Raw genomic sequence first — 19,512 nt, forward strand, 5'->3', positions numbered from 1 at the left:
CGGGGCCCGCTGGCCGTTGGGAGCCGGTGGAGGGGGCCGTAGGAAGCGCGGCGGCGGGGCCCGAGGAGGCCGGGCGGGCCGGCCCCCAGCGAGGGCTCCCGGCGGCCGGTGCCCGGGAGCGCTGCCAGGCCAGAGCCACGGGGCGGGGCCGGCCCGGCCTGCGGGGACCCCCGGCACGCGCCCTCCCGCGTCCGCCTGCGCGCCGCCGGCAGGGCCGGGAGCGGAGGGATGGATGGATGGATGGATGAGGTGGATTGGTGAGGGCGAGGTGGGGGTACGTGACCCCTCGCATCTCCCTCACCCTTCAGCTGACTCCTCTGGCCCGCCAGTACCAGAGGCTGCGGGGGACGGGTTTAATGTTTGGGGTTTTTCTGAACGGTTGCCATTAAAAACCCATTTATTTAGCTTGCCTGTATACAGAACTTCTTTTATCCCACTGCAGGTTTACTCACCTTCAGATTGATGCTTTTAAAGCCTCTTTCATTGCAGTCACGTTACCTCGTTTCCTGAACAGTGTGTTCGGAGGTATTTGGTGGTCAGGAAGAGAGGCTGACTACCTTCAGGGCGACAGGAGAGAAGTTCGGATCAGTCTGGGGGGATATATAGCAGTGTTTGCAGTGTTATATCAATACAGCTTTTGCTGTGTCTGTGTCTGAGTTGGTGGACGTCAGCCAGATAGGTTTTAGTGGTTGTGTCGTCATTGTCCTACTTGGGATGATGTTGCAGGTTAGATGCTTGTGAAATATTAATGTGAATATGTAACTCTTAAAGATGGTGTTTTAGAAATCTGGATGTATTCACAGAGGAAAAATTGGGAGGATAATTTTTGAAAGGTACTAATGGCTTAAGGAAAACATGTTAGGGTAGCAGTAGCTGATGTGCTTTTAAATTGTGTGCTAACAGCATTGTTGCTATGCAGCTTGAACTAGCACCTAGAAAAATGTAAGGACCTTGTTTTACAGCTGCCTTCAGAGCCCAGGCTGATTTTGCCAAGCTATTGGACTGCAAATACAGAATTGCATGTAGACTAAGAGAAATTTCTAGGTGGATACCTTTATACCAAAGCTAGATCTAGACCTCGTACCCCATATAACCAGCTGATACTGTGGAAACAAAGAAGTCTCTATTTGGAAGTGCTGTGTACAGGCTTCAAGACCCTTTTTTTTTTTTTTTTTGGTTTATGTAGAAAAAAAAAGAAGCCTTAACTGAAATAGGTTTTGGGGGAGGTCCATGCTAAATTTTCTTACTGTAAAGGTTGCATCTAGTGTGTGCATTTTTCATTATTCCTGTTTGTTTAGTCTGTGCATTGAAGGGCCTAGTACTGAATTTTGGAAATGAATTCTACTATAAAATAGCCCTTAAGCTGCTTAAAGCTTCCGGAAATAAGACCATAATTCTTATGAAACTCAATTTATGGAATTTGAAAATTATGATACAGAAGACTGATATTTCTTTTTTTCTGCCACTAGTGAGCTACACATGAGTGTTACACTGATGTAGCAGTATGTATAAAACTGCTGTTTACAGAGTATACTAGCTCCCCTGCCTTGAATGCAAAATTTCAGCATTACTCAATGGTTATCAAAGTTGCAAGCAAATGTTTTTTGTGAACATTTGTACATTCCAAGGCAGTCAAACTATGGTGTCAGTATCACTTTTCACTGAATGTGAAAATACATGGAGTGAGATAGTGAATAAAAGTCCAACTAAATACTACAAATCGCAAAAGAACAAAAGAAGGTTTTCTTTCTATGTACTCAAATTATTATTAGACTTTATTTCTTTAAAAAAGAAAAAGAAAAGTTTTTGTTAAATGGTCATGCTAAATTTGTTATTTAGAAGTTTTTAAGTCCCTCTCTGAAGGCAAAGTGGCTCATGTTACCTGTACTTAAATTATTCTTGATCTAATGCTTTGAGTTACACTTGAACATGAAGAGCAGCCCCCTCCCCCGTTTCCTTCTAGATGCAGGAGGAGCACAAATGCCTGGGGGAGGGGGCAGGCACACTGGGAAAAAGTACAAGGAAGTTTGTTCTCTGTCTTATTCCAGTACTCGCCTTTCAGCTGAAATAGAGTGGTGGAACTAGAAATGTTTTTAACAGGGAGCAGCTGGATGGCAGTTAATTCATTCTGCATTTGAAGTATGTATTGTAAGCACTAAATTCCACTTCTAAATATCGATGAAGATATTTATCCATAGTGTTTATCCTTGCTATGGATAAAGATCTATGAATCCTCACTACTCATAGGACTACATATACTTTTCATATTACTTAGCACTTTGTTTCCTTGAGTCAAATGTCATTTCTGGGAAATCACTAAAATATGGAATATTATCTTGCTCTTTGGTTTACAGGAAAGAGATGAAGGATGTTTAATTTTTTTTTAAGTTGATTTTGGGGCTTCTTGAGTATTTTGTAAAGGCATTTTAAGTCTTTTCACACCTGAGCTTTATTATTTCTATTTTATCATAAACCCTACACATTAACTTAGTAAGTAGTGTATTGTGTATTTAAGAGACATCCTTGCAACTTTGCATCTCTTAAATATTTGAATTAAATAGATAAAACCAGCAACAATTTCTTTGTCAGGGATGCTCTCCAAGGTATGGTTTGAATAACACTTTTTACTTTTTGTGTGCGAAGAAACCTTTACAGTTCTGAGGTAGATGAGGTACTGTGCATCTCTAACGAAGATGAAGCTGTTAAGTTAGTCTAGGAAGTAACTTGACTGGTTAAATATGTGTACTATACTGTATTATGCTAAACTTGTATTAAAACTCTAAAATGAGTAGACAGTACATTAAATGAGATCATGGTCCTAGTCTAGGCAAGAGGTCAGTTGTTCACCTTAATCTCTTTTTCTGTTGTTTCATTAATCTGTTACCTTTTTTATGGGCTGAAATTCAAAAGCCACAAAATGTGTTTGCAACAGAAGTATGAAGCTACAGCATGATGGAGAAACCAAAAAATAGGTGGAAGAATAGTATCCCACTTTTAGTAAGTAGTAAACGGTTTTGGTGAAGGTTAGCTGGTATTATTTTAAAATAGAGTTACTGGAATGCTGCAGTAGGTAGCCAGATCCTTACCTGCTCTCTGTTTATAAGCAGCTGTCTTATGAGAGGAAATTCTAGTCATTATTAAATGCCAGACATGTTGAAAAATCTTGTGGTCACTTAAAGACTGATGCTGAGACGTGTTGTAGTTGATCAGGTATGTTAAACATTATGTGTGGCTCATTTTCATATTTTAATAGAGCATCAGTGTTACACTTCTAAAAAATTATACTGTGCTAGCATTGAAGGATTCAATGTTTAATTGGCCATCCACTTTCTTTTATCACATGAAAATGTAAGGTATTTTCTAACCATCTGTAAGTCAGAGCTAATTGACACCTTTTACAGTGAAACCTCTACTCTGATCCTGAAGGTAACACACTGGGAAGCATAGCTTCCTCCTAGCAAGAAGAGAGATGCTGGTATATGTGAAGTGTTCTCCTCTTAGAGATGTGAAGAGGCAGACGTTTATGGGAGGTAAACCCAGGTAGAGCTTTGAACAAATGAAACTCAGCTGCGGTTATGCAATACGAATATCTGCATGAACAGATATGTGAAGTAGCAGGTGACATTTGTAACTTGGTTGAAATCAAAGTAGCATTCAAGCAGAGACAGTAGGTTAATGACAAAAATTTGAAGTACCTAATTTCCAAGAAGGAAGTGGATATTTGTTTTGGAGTCTGCTATGTGTTTTCGTGATTTACAGGAGCAGTAATAGTAGTCTACCACACTGTATCCCTTCTTAGACTTTTAAAGACCTATTGAGTGGCTCTGGTGTTGCCTTTTATCATTGCCTGTAGCAATCTTGTGATTTATGTCAGTTTATAGTGAGATACTAAGTGGCATCTCTGAAATTTTCTTGCATTTTGGAAAAGCAAGTACTTAATCTTCAGGCTCAGAAAAACTCCATTACTTTGGTTTGTTTATATTTGGGCAGTCTTGGGTGATAGATACTGAATTCACTAAGATGGAAACTTTTAGTAGCATTTGTGCTTTAATGCTAATAGAAGGATGCTTGGTTTTCCTCCTATTTATCATGTAGAATCAACGCAGATATATAAGAATGAGATGTCTTCTATTCTGGTTCCTGAACCATGTTTTAAATAGGATCCATTTTATGCTGATACATGTGCTTAACTTTTGGTGTGTAAGAATAGTCACATTGAAGTCAGTAGAGGTTTAGTGAGTGCAGTGGAATTGTTGTCAGGGTTTAATCCCAGTGGGCAACTGGGTATCGTGCAGCTGCTGATTGGACACCCCACTCCCCACAATGGAACGGGAAGGAGAACTGGAAAAAGGTAAAACCCATGTGTTGAGATAAAAAAAGTTTAATGATTGAAATAAAGTAACAAATTTTAGTAATAGTAATGAAAAGGGAGATTACAAAAAGAGAGAGAGGAATAAAACCAGGGAAAGACAGGGGATGCACAGTGCGATTGCTCACCTCTTGCTCCCCTATGCCCAGCCCATCCTTGAGCAGCAACCAGCCAACCTCCTGGCCAACCCCCCGAGTTCATATACTGAGTGTGACATTCTGTGGTAGGGAATATACCTTTGGCCAGTCAGGTCAGGTCAGTTCAGGTCAGCTGTCCTGGCCATGCTCCCTCCAAACTTCTTTTGCACCTCCTCGCTGGCAGAGTACGGGAAACTGGTAAGTCCTTGACTTAAAGTAAGCACTACCCAGCAACAACTAAAACATCTGTGTTATCAACATTATTCTCATACTTAATCCAAAACACAGCCTTGTACCAATTATTAGGAAGAAAATTAGCTCTATCCCAGCCAAAACCAGAAAAACTGTTTGTGTGAATAAAGTTAAAGTGTGCTTAGTTAATTAAAAGGCATAAAGGTAAAAAGAGGTGTAAAGATAAGAACTTTTAAACTATTGTTATTATATTGGTATCAGTCTCTCTTCAGTCTCTCAAAAGGCTTGCATATGATTAAAAAGATGTGTGGGGGAGAGTGTCAGCACATTGGAGCACGAGACTGCTATGTAAAGGGATCTTAGTAGGCTGGAGAAATTAATGTGCTGACAGGAACCTTTTGAAGTTCAGCTGAGGTAGGTACCAAGTCCTCCACCTGGGAGGAGGTAGCTCCATGCATCAGTACATACAGCTTGGGGACTGACTGGAAACAAAGCAGGAAAAGAACTTCATGACCTAATGGGCATCAAGTTGAACAGGATTCAGCAGTGCTCTTGTGGCAAAGAAAGCCCTGCACATACTGGGTTACATTAGCAAGAATGTAGTCAGTGGGTTGTGAGAAATGATTTTTCACCTCTGTTCTGTGCTTATGAGACTATATGTGGTGTACTGTATCCAGTTTTGGGCTTTCTAGGGTAGGATGTTGATATATACTGAAGTGAGCCCAGCAGAACACCATCAATGTGGTTAAGGGAGTAGAGCACAAGATGTGTGAGAAGAGGGTGAAAGAGTTGAGAACTGTTCAAAGGGACATCTTCCTATTATTCAAAAATACCTGATGAGAGGCTCTTGAGAAGAGCCAGACTTGTCTCGAAAGTGCACAGGGATATGATGAGAGGCAACAGACACAAGCTGGGAAATTCTGACTAGACACTGGGGAAGAAAATTACAATGATAGTAGCCAAACGTTTAAACAGATTCACCGGTGAGATTTCAGAATTTCTCTCCTTTGGAGGTGTTCAAAACTCAGCAGGTTCTTGAGCAACTTGCTCTCACTGGACCTGTTTTGAGCGGAAATAAGGACTAGAGGCCACCCAGGTGCCTCTCCCTACATTATTCTGTATTTCTAGTATGAGTTTGTTTTTAAATTACTGGGGTTTTTTATGTTTGTGAGAGAAACACAGGTTCCAACTCTGTCACCACATCTAGTATACCTTTCCCCTGTAAATAAATTGAATTTTAACGTAGGCTGTTTCTTTTTAGTTCAGAAGTTTTCACTATTGTCAGACAATAATGAATGCTCTTCCTTTTCAAATCGGAGGCTGGATAGATGCAAAGCTGGGAGATGCAAAGCTGTCGGGGTTTTTATGTTGAACAAGTTCTGGTTAGGAACCCTAATGTTAGAGCAATTATGAGATCTGTACTGCTTCTTTAAGCTTCATTTCTCTGAAATGAGAAGATTATCTTAACTTTAAAATAGTTGTTTGTGAGATCTTTATTACATTGCCAAAAATAATTTTGTCTACTGTGTTTTTCAAACCATGCCTATGATTTTAGGCAAGACAAGGTTTGGACCTGTTTCCTCTAATTGTATAAAAAGCATGGTAAAATGCCATTACTGTGCATCTTTGGTTTTCTTAATTCTGTCTATGATGTGTTGGGTTATATTTTCCAGTTTGTGCTGGAAAATAATGGAGAATGAATCTGTAATTCTTTGTCATTAAACGAGTTTGGCCATAAGCCACTTTTTTGGTAACTGAAGAATGCATTTGCAAAATGCATTTACTGGGAAATGTTAAGAAAACTCTTGCTTCTGAGGTGCTCTTCCTGAATTACTAATTTATTTGTAGTTTAACACCTCTCTACCTGAACCGTGTAGCTCTTTTTCAAGTTATGTGATTATAATACCATTGCACTTTTAGGATCAGTATTGTGTAGATACTCATCAGTACTAGTATTATGAATATTACTTAAATCTGTGATTAAAAATACTTAACAAACAATGTTAGTGATCATTTGACCCAGACCCATGAGTCAGCCAAGTATTGGTAGTGGGAATAGTGCAGGGAAGGCAAGATCCACTGCTTATTCCTCTGTTCAGTTGGTGGCATTTTTTTGTGTTAATGTGTATCCAGTTGAGTCCAGTTTTCTAGTGAGTGGTCTGCATATCAGGCAGAACCCTCAAGATTTGGGGAGTAAGTGGAAAACAGAAAAAAAACAACTTGGTCTCCACTGGAGTCAGGCTCATTTGGTTATCTTTGGTAATCTCTTAAAAACCTGAGGAAAGAGAGCAGTCCCTGGTTACAGGAGTGGGTTACTCAGTTTAGGATTAGGAGTTAGACTGGAGCTGGTGATGGTACCATCTGACCACAACTCTGTGGACCTAAAAGGATGCTAGGAGTTAGCCAACCCTTTAACAATTCCAATCTTCCATTCATTCTTCTGTACTTGTTTCCAGGAGTTTAGCTTTAATAGGAAAGAATTGTACAAGTCTTAAGGTTAGTTCACTTTACTTAGTATGAAATCTTAAAAAAAATTAACATTTTGTCATAGTAAATTTGTATAAGTATAAACTGTAAGACAGCGCTGGTTAACAATCCAGTCATGAGTTGTCCAGTGGTCTTTAGTTTGCTTTAAACTAGTGCAGGTACTTAGTGTAGTTCTTAAATTATTCACCTGTTAAATGGTTCTAGCTTGTTTCATAATCCTAATAAGGATTATTGTCATTACTGTCCTCTATCACTTTACACTAATAATTGCTGCTGGTATTAAATTGAGAAAATACTTTTGGTTAAACTTTATCAGGCTATCTTTTTTGTCTTCGACAAACTGGGTAAAACTTTGATGCAATTAAGTTAAGAAAAGTAACCGAGTAAGTTCTTTTATGGCAAAGAGTAGGAATGTTGACAAATATTCTATATGGCACTTTAGGGATGTTTCACAGAATCACAAAATATTCTGAGTTGGATGTAGTCCACTTTTACACTCTTGACTTACCTAGCATTTTCCCTTTGGATTGTATTGGTGTTAGTATTTTTAATATTTGAATTCAGAGTACTTGAATATGCTTGCCGTGAGTATTTAATAAAATAGAGTCTGTATAATAAATAAGTTACCTCTGTGAGCAGCAAAAATAATCTTGTTTGAGGACCAGATCTGTATCTGTTAGTCTGGTGTATTGTAACAGAATTGTGCTAAGGCCATGGATTGCTCCTGTCTAGTCTTCAAAGTGTCTGCACAGGAGGCAGATGTTGTGAGTATCCCTGGCTATAGAAGAAGCTTCATTTGGTGCTTATGCTTTATTGGACACCGTAAAAGTCAGTCCTACAGTGTGACTCCAGTTTGGCTATGCTGATGTCTGAGAGAGCTGGGCTCATACTGTGTATCATTCTTCTGTTGGAATGGTAATAGAGGTGTCCTGTCTCCCTTTGTTGTCACAAAACACATAGGAAACTAATTGAAGTTCATTATTTCATAATTTGTATTCATTAATAGCCAGTAAGACAAACAGGTCATCGGGAAAGGAAAGACTAATGATTTGTATAAGTCTAGTAGTTAGTGTAAAAAAGATAGGTTTAAAGTGATGTGCCTTCAGATCCTAAAAAAAGCCTATAGAGTGTTTTATGAAGGGAGGAAAAAACCCAAACCCACAAATACATTAGTCTATGTTTTACTTAAACAGGTAGTTTAGTTCAAGCTGAATATTTACCATGTTTTATTTTTAGCTGAAAATAAACTGTGAGAAAGTATTTTTAAGACTTTGCTATGTTAGGATGTGTTAAAGTACAGGAGGCTATTATGAAATGAGGTAGCATATAGGAATGGAAATTATGGTAGCTGTGTTGTATTTGCCTCCTTTCTGGAAGCCTCTTAGAGCCTTCATGGTGTTTAGCTAAGCTCTTCCACTTTGGAATAAGGGTGTCCATGTGGAAGGTTAGTACAGAAGAACTATTCTGAGCTGCTTTCACAAGTCTTCAAGCTCTGGGGCTGTGAGTGAATTAGCATAATCAATTTAAAATGAGCTGAATCCTGTGATTCCTTTATGTGTAGAATTGCTCACAACCTAAGTAGGGTAGACATACAGAATTGACTGCAAGAGTCTGCATCAAATGGCTTTGTATGCTTATAAAATGACTAATTTGAAGTATGGCTCAAAATGATTCTTAAAGCACCTTTATCTTCAGGGTTTTTCAGTTGTTCTGCATCAAAAACAGAATCGTGCATAAAAAGATAAGAAAAACCCATTTTGCTTATTCATTTAGGCTTTCCTGCAGGGGATTACTGCAGGAGTCCTTCCCGCTGTGCCTGCTCTGATGTCGAGTATCTCAGTGGTGCTCAGGTCAGGTTTGAACAACTCCTGCCCGTGGTTAGTGCTCCGAGGTGCTGTAAATATCTTGCATAGCCGGACAAAGCCTGTGCTGTGCAGGAGCCCTTACACTCCTGTGCTGGAGTAACGCTGCAGATACTTACATGACTATCATGGCCCAGCTTATCAGTTTAACCACCCCATCCCTTAGTGAGACAAGCAGGGATTGTGTAACTGCACTTAGGGCTTATGCCAGGAGAGCTGTGTCGCTTACACCTCTGGGTGTCCGTGACTGACGCAGTGATTTTGTCAGAAATAGTTTAGACAGACACTGGAGCTGAAGTTTCAAAATTCTTTTAAGTTGTTCTAAGGCAGTGCCAAGAAGCAGTGTCACATTCCTCTTGCAGCCTCATCTCCTCTTCCCGCTTTTGTGCTCCTTCTCTTACTTGTGTTGTTCATGGTGAATCAAATCAGGGTTTGGTTTAAAATGAAAGAACTGTCTTGATGATATAGTTTTACTTCAGATTTTTGCTGTGCAGGTGTATGAATGCTTACACAAAATCTTATCCCCTCCTTTGCATTAGTTCTGCCATGACCAGAAGGAAAGTAGGATCTTGGCCACTGTCAGACTGGTGCTGTGGAAGTACAGTCTCTTAAGTTTTTTTGGTAGTGTGATGTTTTAACAGCTGAACATTAGCAAGAATAGATATTTAGCTACCTAAAATAAAAGTTTAACTAGAACTTGGTGATTTTCCAGGTCAAACTCTAGCAAAATGAAGATGTTTTTAATATTTGAGATTTTAATATTTAAGGTGAATATTTGAGATGTATTCCTGACAGGAAAAGAATATCCCTCAGTATTGTCCTTGTATGTAAACATGTAATAATACAGAGTTTAAAGTTTGGTACAGATTTAATCTTTTGATAAGATTATTTAATAAAATGTTTTAACAAGATGGATTTAATAAGTAAAATTGTGATAAATATGAAAATTGCAAACTAATTTCCAGTAATACAGAACTCACACAATATTCATCTTGTAGCTCCTTAGATACATTAAAATACAAGTTACTTATTAGTAACATAGTATTTTGATCAGTAAATGAAAAAAATAATATGCAAAAATAATGTCACTTTTACTGAAACAGGCATAATTCTAGAAAATATGTGTTGATACAGTGGGATGAAATAGAATGTAAAATGAGGAAGAACTTCCATGACTGAAGTTGTTCGTATGTTCAAAGAACATGGGAGGATTTTAATAAAAGTGCATTTCTTGGTATTGACCTTTTCTTATCTAGGAAGACTGCTCTTCAATGTGCTTTAGACAGAAGCGTTTCCTCTCTTCTCCTTGCCCTGCCCCAGCATTGGGTTGTTTCACCATAGCATTGCTCTGTGCTTTGAAGGTCAGCAGGAGCTCTCTCTGAGAATGCAAATGTGATCTGCTGATCTCAGCTGATAGTGCAGCTCATAGACTTCGTAGCCCTCTGGTAATTATGTGACATTTTTGCTTCTCGTCTTAATAATAACAACCTCAGGCTCTGGAGATGCACTGAGATGCACTCTGTTCTGGCTTTTAAACTGGAGTGAGTCTGAAGGAACACTTCGGTGGTATTGAACTACTCCCTCTCTCTTTGATAGTTCTTTGAGGAGGGCAGCAGCAGAAATATAAAACTTTTTTTTTTTAAGTTGAATTTACCATTCTGCTGCAGGACAGTGTGCTGCAGTTTGCTTCCTAGTAGAGTGATACCTCCTGCCTTTTTGCTGTTTTCCCATTTCATGCATAAGAGTGAACAAGCGGATGCAATGTACTTACTCTGAGCTACTCTGCGGTAGCAAAGGGGTTAAAAAGGGAGACTGTGTTGGTTTGAAAAGAAGTGATGCCCGAGGATATGAGAGGAGAGGCTGGTAGTTGACTTCTTAGAGGGCAGTTTAAGAGGTGAGCTTTTGTTAGGAATGTTCCTGTCTGGCATATCAGTGAAGGGGGGAGAGCGGAATCATTTGGACTGAGTTGAGAAAGGTCACGGAACCTTAGCCAAAGGACATAAGAAAATAATGGGGCATTTATTGCAAACCAAAATTCCTCTGAATTATCCACAGATTTGCAAGGTGTTGGGAAATAGGATAAGAATGAACTTGGTTTTGGTTTTTAAGTTATTAATTTAAATAATTGTTTAATGGAGTGAACGGCTACTGAAAGATTGGAGTCTTTTGCCCAGCGCATTGACTCAGAGTACTTGCAGCCTTTCACTAGAATAGCGTTGTGGATTTCATTGTGATAGTCAATCAGCTGATCTTTTTCTGTAAGTCTCTTGAGATATGTTCGTGCCAGATTTTGGTGCAGAGTAAGATTGTTGTGGTAGAATATAAAATAGGGAGGAGGGTAAGAAGAATTTTATAAGACACTAGTAATTTGAAGTTGCTGTATATATAGTTACCATAAGTTAATGTTTCTAGTGTGGCTTCAGCATAGAGTGAAGGTTTTCTTACTTAAATTGTCCTGTTAAATATTGAACCTTATAATGTCAGTATAAAATGTTTAGATGTTCAAAAGTACTTCACTTCTGTAAGTTGTGTCTGTATTAAAGAAGTAACTAAATTTTTACTAGATTTTAGATAGGTTAAAAAGTGGTTATTGCCAATTTACCTCGTAGAAGAATCAAACAATAATTTAAAAATCCTATCCTGAAAGATAAAGAAGTTATTTTATTTTGTTGCTGTGATTAGGGAAACAATCAGTGATAGAAAATGTTTTGTTTTAAATGCACAATCTGCGTCACTAGCCACTGGACTTTGTCCTTGGTTGAGAAAATTCCAGAGAAATTTTTCAAATTTTTCCTTAATCCTTGCTGAAATTTTTGCATGTGCATTCTTTAACATTTTTATTACTTTCTTAAAACTCTTCATTAATGTGTAAGCTGCTGGTTTTAAAACCCTAAATGATTAGAGAGTTTTAATACTTAGCTGCATTTATTGCAATTAGACTTGTTTATCTATACACGTAATTTATCACTTATATATGTGTCTTTTCAGGTTAGGTTTTTTCTAGTCTGGTTTTGTTTTATTCATATATATTCATACATACATATGTTTCTAGAGTTTTCTGTTAGTTCTTTTCTATAAAAACAAAGTAAATTAAGAGAAAATAGAAGTAGTTGTTCCAGTATAGAGTATGTTCCCCTCAAGATGGAGCAAAATCATGTTTTATAGGACCAGTAAAATCACAGACTGCTATACGGAATAGTGGGGTTTTGTGATTTTTTGTGTTTGGTTTCTTTTATACACAGTAATTCAGAAGTAACCACTGAGTTTAAAATTCCAAATATAAGTCTGTTTAAGGTGGTTTTGTGTGCATGTGTGTGTGTGCACGTTGTTTTTTGTTTTTATGAGTCCTTATTTGCCATCTTGGCTGTTATACCCAAGACATTTGATACAAATTTTACACATGGTTTCTCAATATGTAGGGTGAGATAGATAGAACATGCAAATAATAATTCAGTTTGACACTACTTTATTATTTTTAACTAATGTGCTGAACTGAAGTTACTAATACTGCTAATAACATAGTTTCTTTTCCTTTTTTTGTTCTGACCCCAATAGTTGAAAACATAGCATGTTTGCTAATGGATGTATTTACATTTCTTTAGAGTAATTTTATTATACAAGGGTTAAAGGTCTAATGTTAAGGTATTGTCATGGAGGGAGTAAGTAGAGCTAATTGGTTCTAGGACAACCTCAGTCAAAACTATTTTGTATGTCATCATCATCCAGTGTTAAGTTTATAATGTTTGGTAGCCATGGCTGACATGGAAATGTAAGGGATTTATTTCGGGTTTGGGTTTTTTTTCTTTCCAGTCAAGAGGGTTCAACATAGATGTCAAAATTGCTGGCCATGTAATTAAAAAAAAAATTAATTAAAAACTACTTATTCCTGCATTTTTAGTTCAACCTACCAGTATCTACCTGTACATTGCCAGCACTGATAATAGGCATTTTTATGCTGATTACTTGAGGTTAACTCTGTGGTAGTCTCTTTATCAAAATAACTGAAGAATTTGGAGACTTTCTTAGAAAGCATAAAGAATTCTGATGCACTTGTAATTCCTACTTCTAAAAAAAGTAATTTCCTCTACCTTCAGTCTTCAAGAAGTAGACTTATCTCAAGATGAAACTTTGAATATATAATTTTCTTTTGCTTTTAATAAATATAGTAAATTGTATTTTGCATGTGGGGAAATAAAAGTTTAGAACAATGCAGTTTTAAATATCTTGTCTTAATGTGCTCCTGTGGTGTTGATATGTAATGGTTTTGTCTTTTATCTTATATGAAGGAAAACTTTGGGTTTTTAAGAGTAGAGGTACTGGACAAGTAGAGGATAATAGGCCGTGAATAACTATCAGTGAAAGAGTTTTTTAAAGGCAGGTTGGAGAACAGAGAAAGAGATGGTGTGGAAGGCTCAGGAAAAAGGTTGGATTAACCGCAGAAAGAAGACAGGCCCTCAAATGGGGGGCTCCTTGTTGAGGCTTGTAGACTATGGTGAATAAAGAGAACAGAAGAGCCTGTTGTCTGGTGAGAGTAGGGTGCAGAGCTGCTCTCGAAAAGGATTTTAGTAGAAGTGAAGACGTGTGTGATGAAGTCTTCACAGTGGCAGAACTTACTCTTTAAAGTTTCTACTGGAGTGGGTTGTGTGTTCTGTACTAGGAAGATACTCAAATATAAAACTACAGTGTAATTCTGGATTTATCTTTTAAGAGGAGGCAGGTGAAGACAAGTCAAGATATTATTGATCAGTGGCTACTGTGGTAAATGTGATGAGCGTCCAAACTTTGGAAGATGCTCACAGAATGATGCTTCATGAGGAATTGATTCCTCTGAGTTTCTTTTTAGAGATAAGGCTTTTATAATGGATGAAAGCGCATATTGTGAATCTTCCTCAAGTTGTCTGCATCATGCTTTTAGTTTAATCTCTGTGCTTGAGTTTAGTTTCCACAAGGCAGAATAAAAGTGGTTAAGCATGACTACCTATAGCAGTGCAGAAAGAATCTCAGCAGTTGGGTTGGTCTACAAGACAACAAATCTTTTGACTAGAACCTTAGTGTGAAGTAGGGGATGCATTTAAAAAGAAAAAAGGACTATGCATAATCCATCTAGAATATGAAGAAAAAAAATGAGGGAATGGCATCATACATTATATAGTATGTTGCATCAATGCTCCTTTCTCTGTGTGTTGGAGGTTTTTTGTTTGTTTTGTTTGGAGTTGCTTTGGTTTTTTTTTTTTTTTTCTTTTGGTCAGACTTAATCAAAATAATTTTCAGGTGTTGTGAAGGGAAATTCTAATAGTGTTGGACTCATAGACTTCTAGAAAAGGATTTTGCTGATGGATGTTTGGGTGTTGTATTGTTACAGAATTTAACTTTGAAATTGTGGAAATAAATGCCACTAGTAATGGCATGGCTAATATTTCAGGAATTGCTAGCCCAATGATTTAGTCACTAAATTGTTACTGAATTAACAGGAGGTGATACTGTTTTAGACTTGGTATGAAAGTATAATGAGGTCTTTGTAGAACTGCTTCTGGAAAATCAACTTGGGACGTGAGATCACAAGTTGATTCATAAATTCTTTGTGAAGATCATTGCTGTCAGAGAACTTTTGAAGAACTCTGCTGTTGGTAGGTGTGGAGGCCAGGGATTTATTCTGTTAGAACTGCTTAAATTAAGTAATTTTATTCTACATGATACTCATTAAAGGGAAATATTATAGGACAGCATTCCAGATTTAATTTGATTAACGATCACTTCGGTACTGTTTCTCCAGGGGTGAAGGATAAAGCAGTAATTGTCAAGGTCAAGCTGAGCTGGACATTGAAAAGTATCAGAATAACATGAAAAAAGGATCTTCAGCTATGTAAATAAAAAATTAATGTGTTATATGAAGGGCATGGTAGCATTTAAGTATGAATGCAAAATTAAATTAATCCTTGCACTGGAACAGTGTAATATAGCCTGCTGTTTTTCCTTAAGGTTCTGTGCAAAAGAAATAAAGGTATGGAGACAGCTACAGCTGTAGTAATAAAAGCAGTCATCTCAAAGGGGGGAACCAGGATCACTGACTCTTGAAGTAAATTGAGCTTAGCAACAGGGGGTGTGTTTGGTTGCTTTTTAACAAATTTATTGAGTTGGGAATGATTTGTTGTGAAAAACAGTTAGTGTGGTACTAATTGAAATTGAATATGAAGGCAAATATCTAGGCTACTACAACAGTGTGCAGGACACTGAAGAAAACCAGAATTACAGTAGAAAGTGGAGCAAGCTGCAGCATGGATTAACCATAGATCGTATCATTGAAATTCATCCCATTTGCTATTGCTACAGTCCTCGAAATGGAAAGTTACTTGCAAAGAACAAGAACTCCTGCTGTCAGTGTGGAGCTTGCCAGGTGATGTTGACAGCTTACTAGTTGGCAGAGGGGGAGCAGCAGAACCTCTGTTGAGGACAGAGTGACTGCAGTACCCGTGCAGATAGTTCTGGTGACTTATTAACTGTATTGGTTATTTAAACCAATGTGCTGCTTTGTGAATGAAGAGGTCATGCACGGGGGCAGTCCCTGTGTGAAAGAACAGTGCGACCACTGGAGAGGACAAAAACTTAGGCAGGAGTCCTTGCTGAGACTCTTGTCACTTGATCTGAGCCTCGTGTCGGGCTGCCATGTAAAAAGGCAGATTTGATCTTTCTTAGGTTATGCTGGTTGTGATGTATTTTCAGTGAGTTCAACAGGGTGCTTGTGGCACAGATTCTGGGACTTCAGTTAGTTTGTGGAGGGCTGGTTAGATGATCATGGGACATAGAGTGGAGAAATTTTTAAAAAATCAGCCTGAGATTAAAATTTCAGCTTGTTTAGAGGCAAACTTAAGGCTGAAAAATCAGTATAAATAACATATTTTGCAAGGGGAATAAATAGTAGTGATACAAAGAAACTTGTTGGAGCTGGGAAACAATGCTGTCACAAGCGGGTGTAAATAGATTGTAACTTTACCTAATGGTACTATAGAAAGTTTTCAAAAATTGTGAGGTGGTAGGATGAGCTGCCAGTTGGAATAGTGAGAGCAAAAAAATTAGAAGGGATGTTGGAAAGCTTGCAAGAAGCATATGCCATGTGAGTTTGGATTCAGAGAGTAGGTTTGTTACAGTTCCTGGCTGTTGGAGAGGGCTGCAGGTGCTGCCTCATTTGTGTGGGTTGAAGGGGTTTTACCCAAGTTCTAAAGACAAATGTATGTAACTACGGATGTCAAAAGCTCCCAATTCACCATTGGATTAATTTAGTGAAACCTTTAATTAGGATTTTTTGCATGGTGAAATTTTTACCTAATCTTTGATTTTTAGTTATGTCTGTGAGCATATCTGGTCAGAAGAGCACTCTCTTTGTTTGGGGGGAGCTGAGTCTATAGCACACTTGCAGAAAGGAAACAGAGGCAATTTCCCAACTGTTGTCCAGTGAATTCTCATCTGTGATAGATGCAAGAATCAGTTGATGGCAGCCATCAACTTTCTCTGACTTAGCTCTTCTCTAATAGCTGGCAGCAACCAGGTTTACTCTGAGGGCGAAGAGAAGCACAGCTGCACAGGGCTTTTTGGTGTAGAACAAGTTGGAACAATTTTAAAAGACCTGAGAAGATGCTAAGAATTCTTGAAAAAAATAACACAGGATTCAAGAAATCTGTATTGCAGTCAGTGAACACAGTATGCAGAAGTAGCAGAATTGAAAAACCTGTAATTACTGATGGTACATCTTTCTAGAAGGAGATTTTGCTTTGCAACCCCCCCCCCCAAAAACATACTGGCTGGAAGATTTGTATGAATTTCACTAACACTGCTCTCTGGACCTGGAAAGCAAATGCAGTGGAATGAGTAGCTCTGGCTGAACACTTCTGAGAATCCATTTCTGGAAAACATATGTTTTCTTCAATATCAAAGTATAGTGTTTTTATTTTGTAGGCAAGTTGATACGGGGTGTGAAAATGTTGAGGAGGTGACAATGAAATTCAAATGTATAAATACATTGTACCTTACGCCTAAATGTTAAAGATAAACATGATCTTAAGCAAGACTACACTATTTTGTTTAGATCATTGTATTGTTAAAAATACCACTCCATTTGGGGAAGTCTTTCCTTATTCCACTGAAAGTGACAAACACGTCTCTTACTAATTAAATTGGTCTAAACAAGAAAAAAAACTAATATGTAATTTGGTCAATTTAAATTTATAGTTTAAGATATGTAGAATTAATAGCCGATTTGAAAGATCATGGTCTTTTTAAAATGTAGTCAAATTAAAAATATAATTTGGGATATTATATTGCTGGATTGCTTTGCATATTCTAGTGATAGTATAAATAATATTATGGTAATGCTTCACAAGTAGTCTGTTTTTAATGAAGTAAAATTTTAGCTGGAAGATAGCTATTAACTTTAGGTTACTATATTTTTAAATGCTTACTTATTTTAAACTACTGAAAATTTTAAATACCATATTTTGGGGGAAATCTGTATGTCAAATGCTTACTTATGATTCTTTGTTTCTCTGTTTATTTTTAAGACCAGCAAAAATCAAATTAAAGTAGATCTTGTAGATGAAAATTTTACAGAATTAAGAGGAGAAATAGCAGGACCTCCGGATACACCATATGAAGGCAAGTAATGCTTTTGTGTATGCAATTATTGTGCACTTCAAATCATGTGTCTTGAGATACTTTGTTTGTGAAATTAATTTACAGCATAAAATATAGAGATACATGTTTTAAAATAGTCTGATTTTTTAAACAGATTTTAAGCTTTAAAAGTATTTCAGTTCAGCTTCTGTGTTGCCTGAAGAGAGATCTGTTCAACAGTAGGATAGGCTATTCCATATCAAAGATTAATTTACAGGTATAAGCTGTGCAGTGTAATTGGTATAATTCTGCCTTTTAGTTGTTTGTTTACTGTCTCGACAGTTTAAGCTTCTTAAGCATCAAGCATCCAGAAACTGAGCTTCAGACTGTACATGTATTTCTGTGATGTGGTGATCATTCACAAATTTTGCATTTTGCCTATCTCAAGCAGAGATGTCATTGCAAGTTAAATTTGGGATTAATCTTGGGCATTCATGGGTCTCAATACTTAATTTATACTGAAGTGGGGGACTCTGTAGTAGGACTTCATCTCTTTAGCTGTCTTCAAAAATTACCTTATTGACTTTCTTGTTTATTAAAGCTGGTATCAGTAATTGTGCACCTCTTCCGGTCTGTGAAAAGCAAGGTAACTTCCATAAAGAAGCTTTAAAAGGAGCTAATGCAGCTTTGTCAGAGATACAAAATTACTCAATGATGCTGGTACTTGTAAACTTTGCCTGTAATATATATGGAGCTGGCAGACACACCTTCTATTTAAAGTTCCTTGATGATAACTAAAAAATAAAGTAAAAATCCTTAAACTTTTGGATAACTTTAAAATCTTGTTTTACTCAGATAGGTCATGCCAGGTATCTACTTTGATTTGAATTTGAACTTTGAACAAAAAAAGTTGAAAGGAATGTTACAGGCAAATACATTATTTGGTTGGAATTTAAAACAATTTACAAGTTTTTCAGCTGCTGTAGTTCCTCCATGCCTTTGAGTTAAGAGTGGGACTTTAGTATTCTCCTGAGACCAGAAATGTGCTGTTTGTCATTATTTTGACAAGTAAATTCTCATCAGGTGGTGAAAATACCTGAAATTTTTTTGTAGGTATGGATGTATATGCACTCGAGAGCATGAGTGGCTACTGATGAAAATCTGGTTGTTATGTCTTCCCTAAGGAGAACATCCTTTGTGATTGTTTCTCTGGGCTGGGAGCTGGTGCAGCAGCATTGGGCTTGAGCACAGGGAGAGTCTCCCCAGTGCCACCCACCCCTCCTCTACCTTTGAGGCCCAGGACAGATAAAGAATGAGGAAACAGCCTAACAGAAGTTGCCATGGAAGAATATTGGGCAGGGGTAGAAGGTGTCAGAAGATGAGGAAAAGGGAAATGAGCCTGGAAAAGAGTAGGAAAGTAGAAGCATCTGTAATGGTAGGGGTGCTGCCCTGCAGAAATTGATTCCAAGAGTTCCTCAGCAGTTTAGCAACTAATGGTGGTTTTCCCCTCTCCCTCCTTTTCCCCATGTGTCTTCATCTCATCAGCTGCTGATGTGTAGTTGACAGAAGATAATATCTGGAAAGAAGATAATTTCTTCTGTTTGTAACATGGATCTTCAATTTAAAACGAGAACCATGCTGTTCACCTGAAATACAGAGTAGTGCTGGTGACCTATTTGGAAGTGAATCATTCTTTAGGCTATAGTATAATTGCTGTTTTGCAACAATATGGTTTGTCTTGTAAAACCAAGTCTTATATACAGATGTTAAGTTATTGCAAAATTAAAGAATTGGATACTAGGAAACATCTGAATGGTGGTAGAAGGGTGTTGTTTTGGGGCATTTGGGTGTTTGTTTTCCA

General features: G+C 37.6%; 1 protein-coding gene across 2 annotated transcripts in view; it reads left to right on the forward strand.

Annotated features, from left to right (window-relative positions):
• The window catches only part of UBE2K (ubiquitin conjugating enzyme E2 K), a 46,110-nt gene that overhangs the window by 359 nt on the left and 26,239 nt on the right, over nt 1-19,512 (forward strand). The window contains exon 2 of one of the 2 annotated variants that reach the window (XM_032685856.1): nt 17,600-17,693. The exons of the other annotated variant lie outside the window; for it this stretch is intronic. Coding sequence (XP_032541747.1) covers nt 17,600-17,693 — 94 coding nt within the window. The remainder of the gene's footprint in view (nt 1-17,599; nt 17,694-19,512) is intronic. 2 annotated transcript variants of the gene reach the window in all.

Source organism: Chiroxiphia lanceolata, chromosome 4 (assembly GCF_009829145.1).
Source record: "Chiroxiphia lanceolata isolate bChiLan1 chromosome 4, bChiLan1.pri, whole genome shotgun sequence".
Classification (NCBI taxonomy): Eukaryota; Metazoa; Chordata; class Aves; order Passeriformes; family Pipridae; genus Chiroxiphia; species Chiroxiphia lanceolata.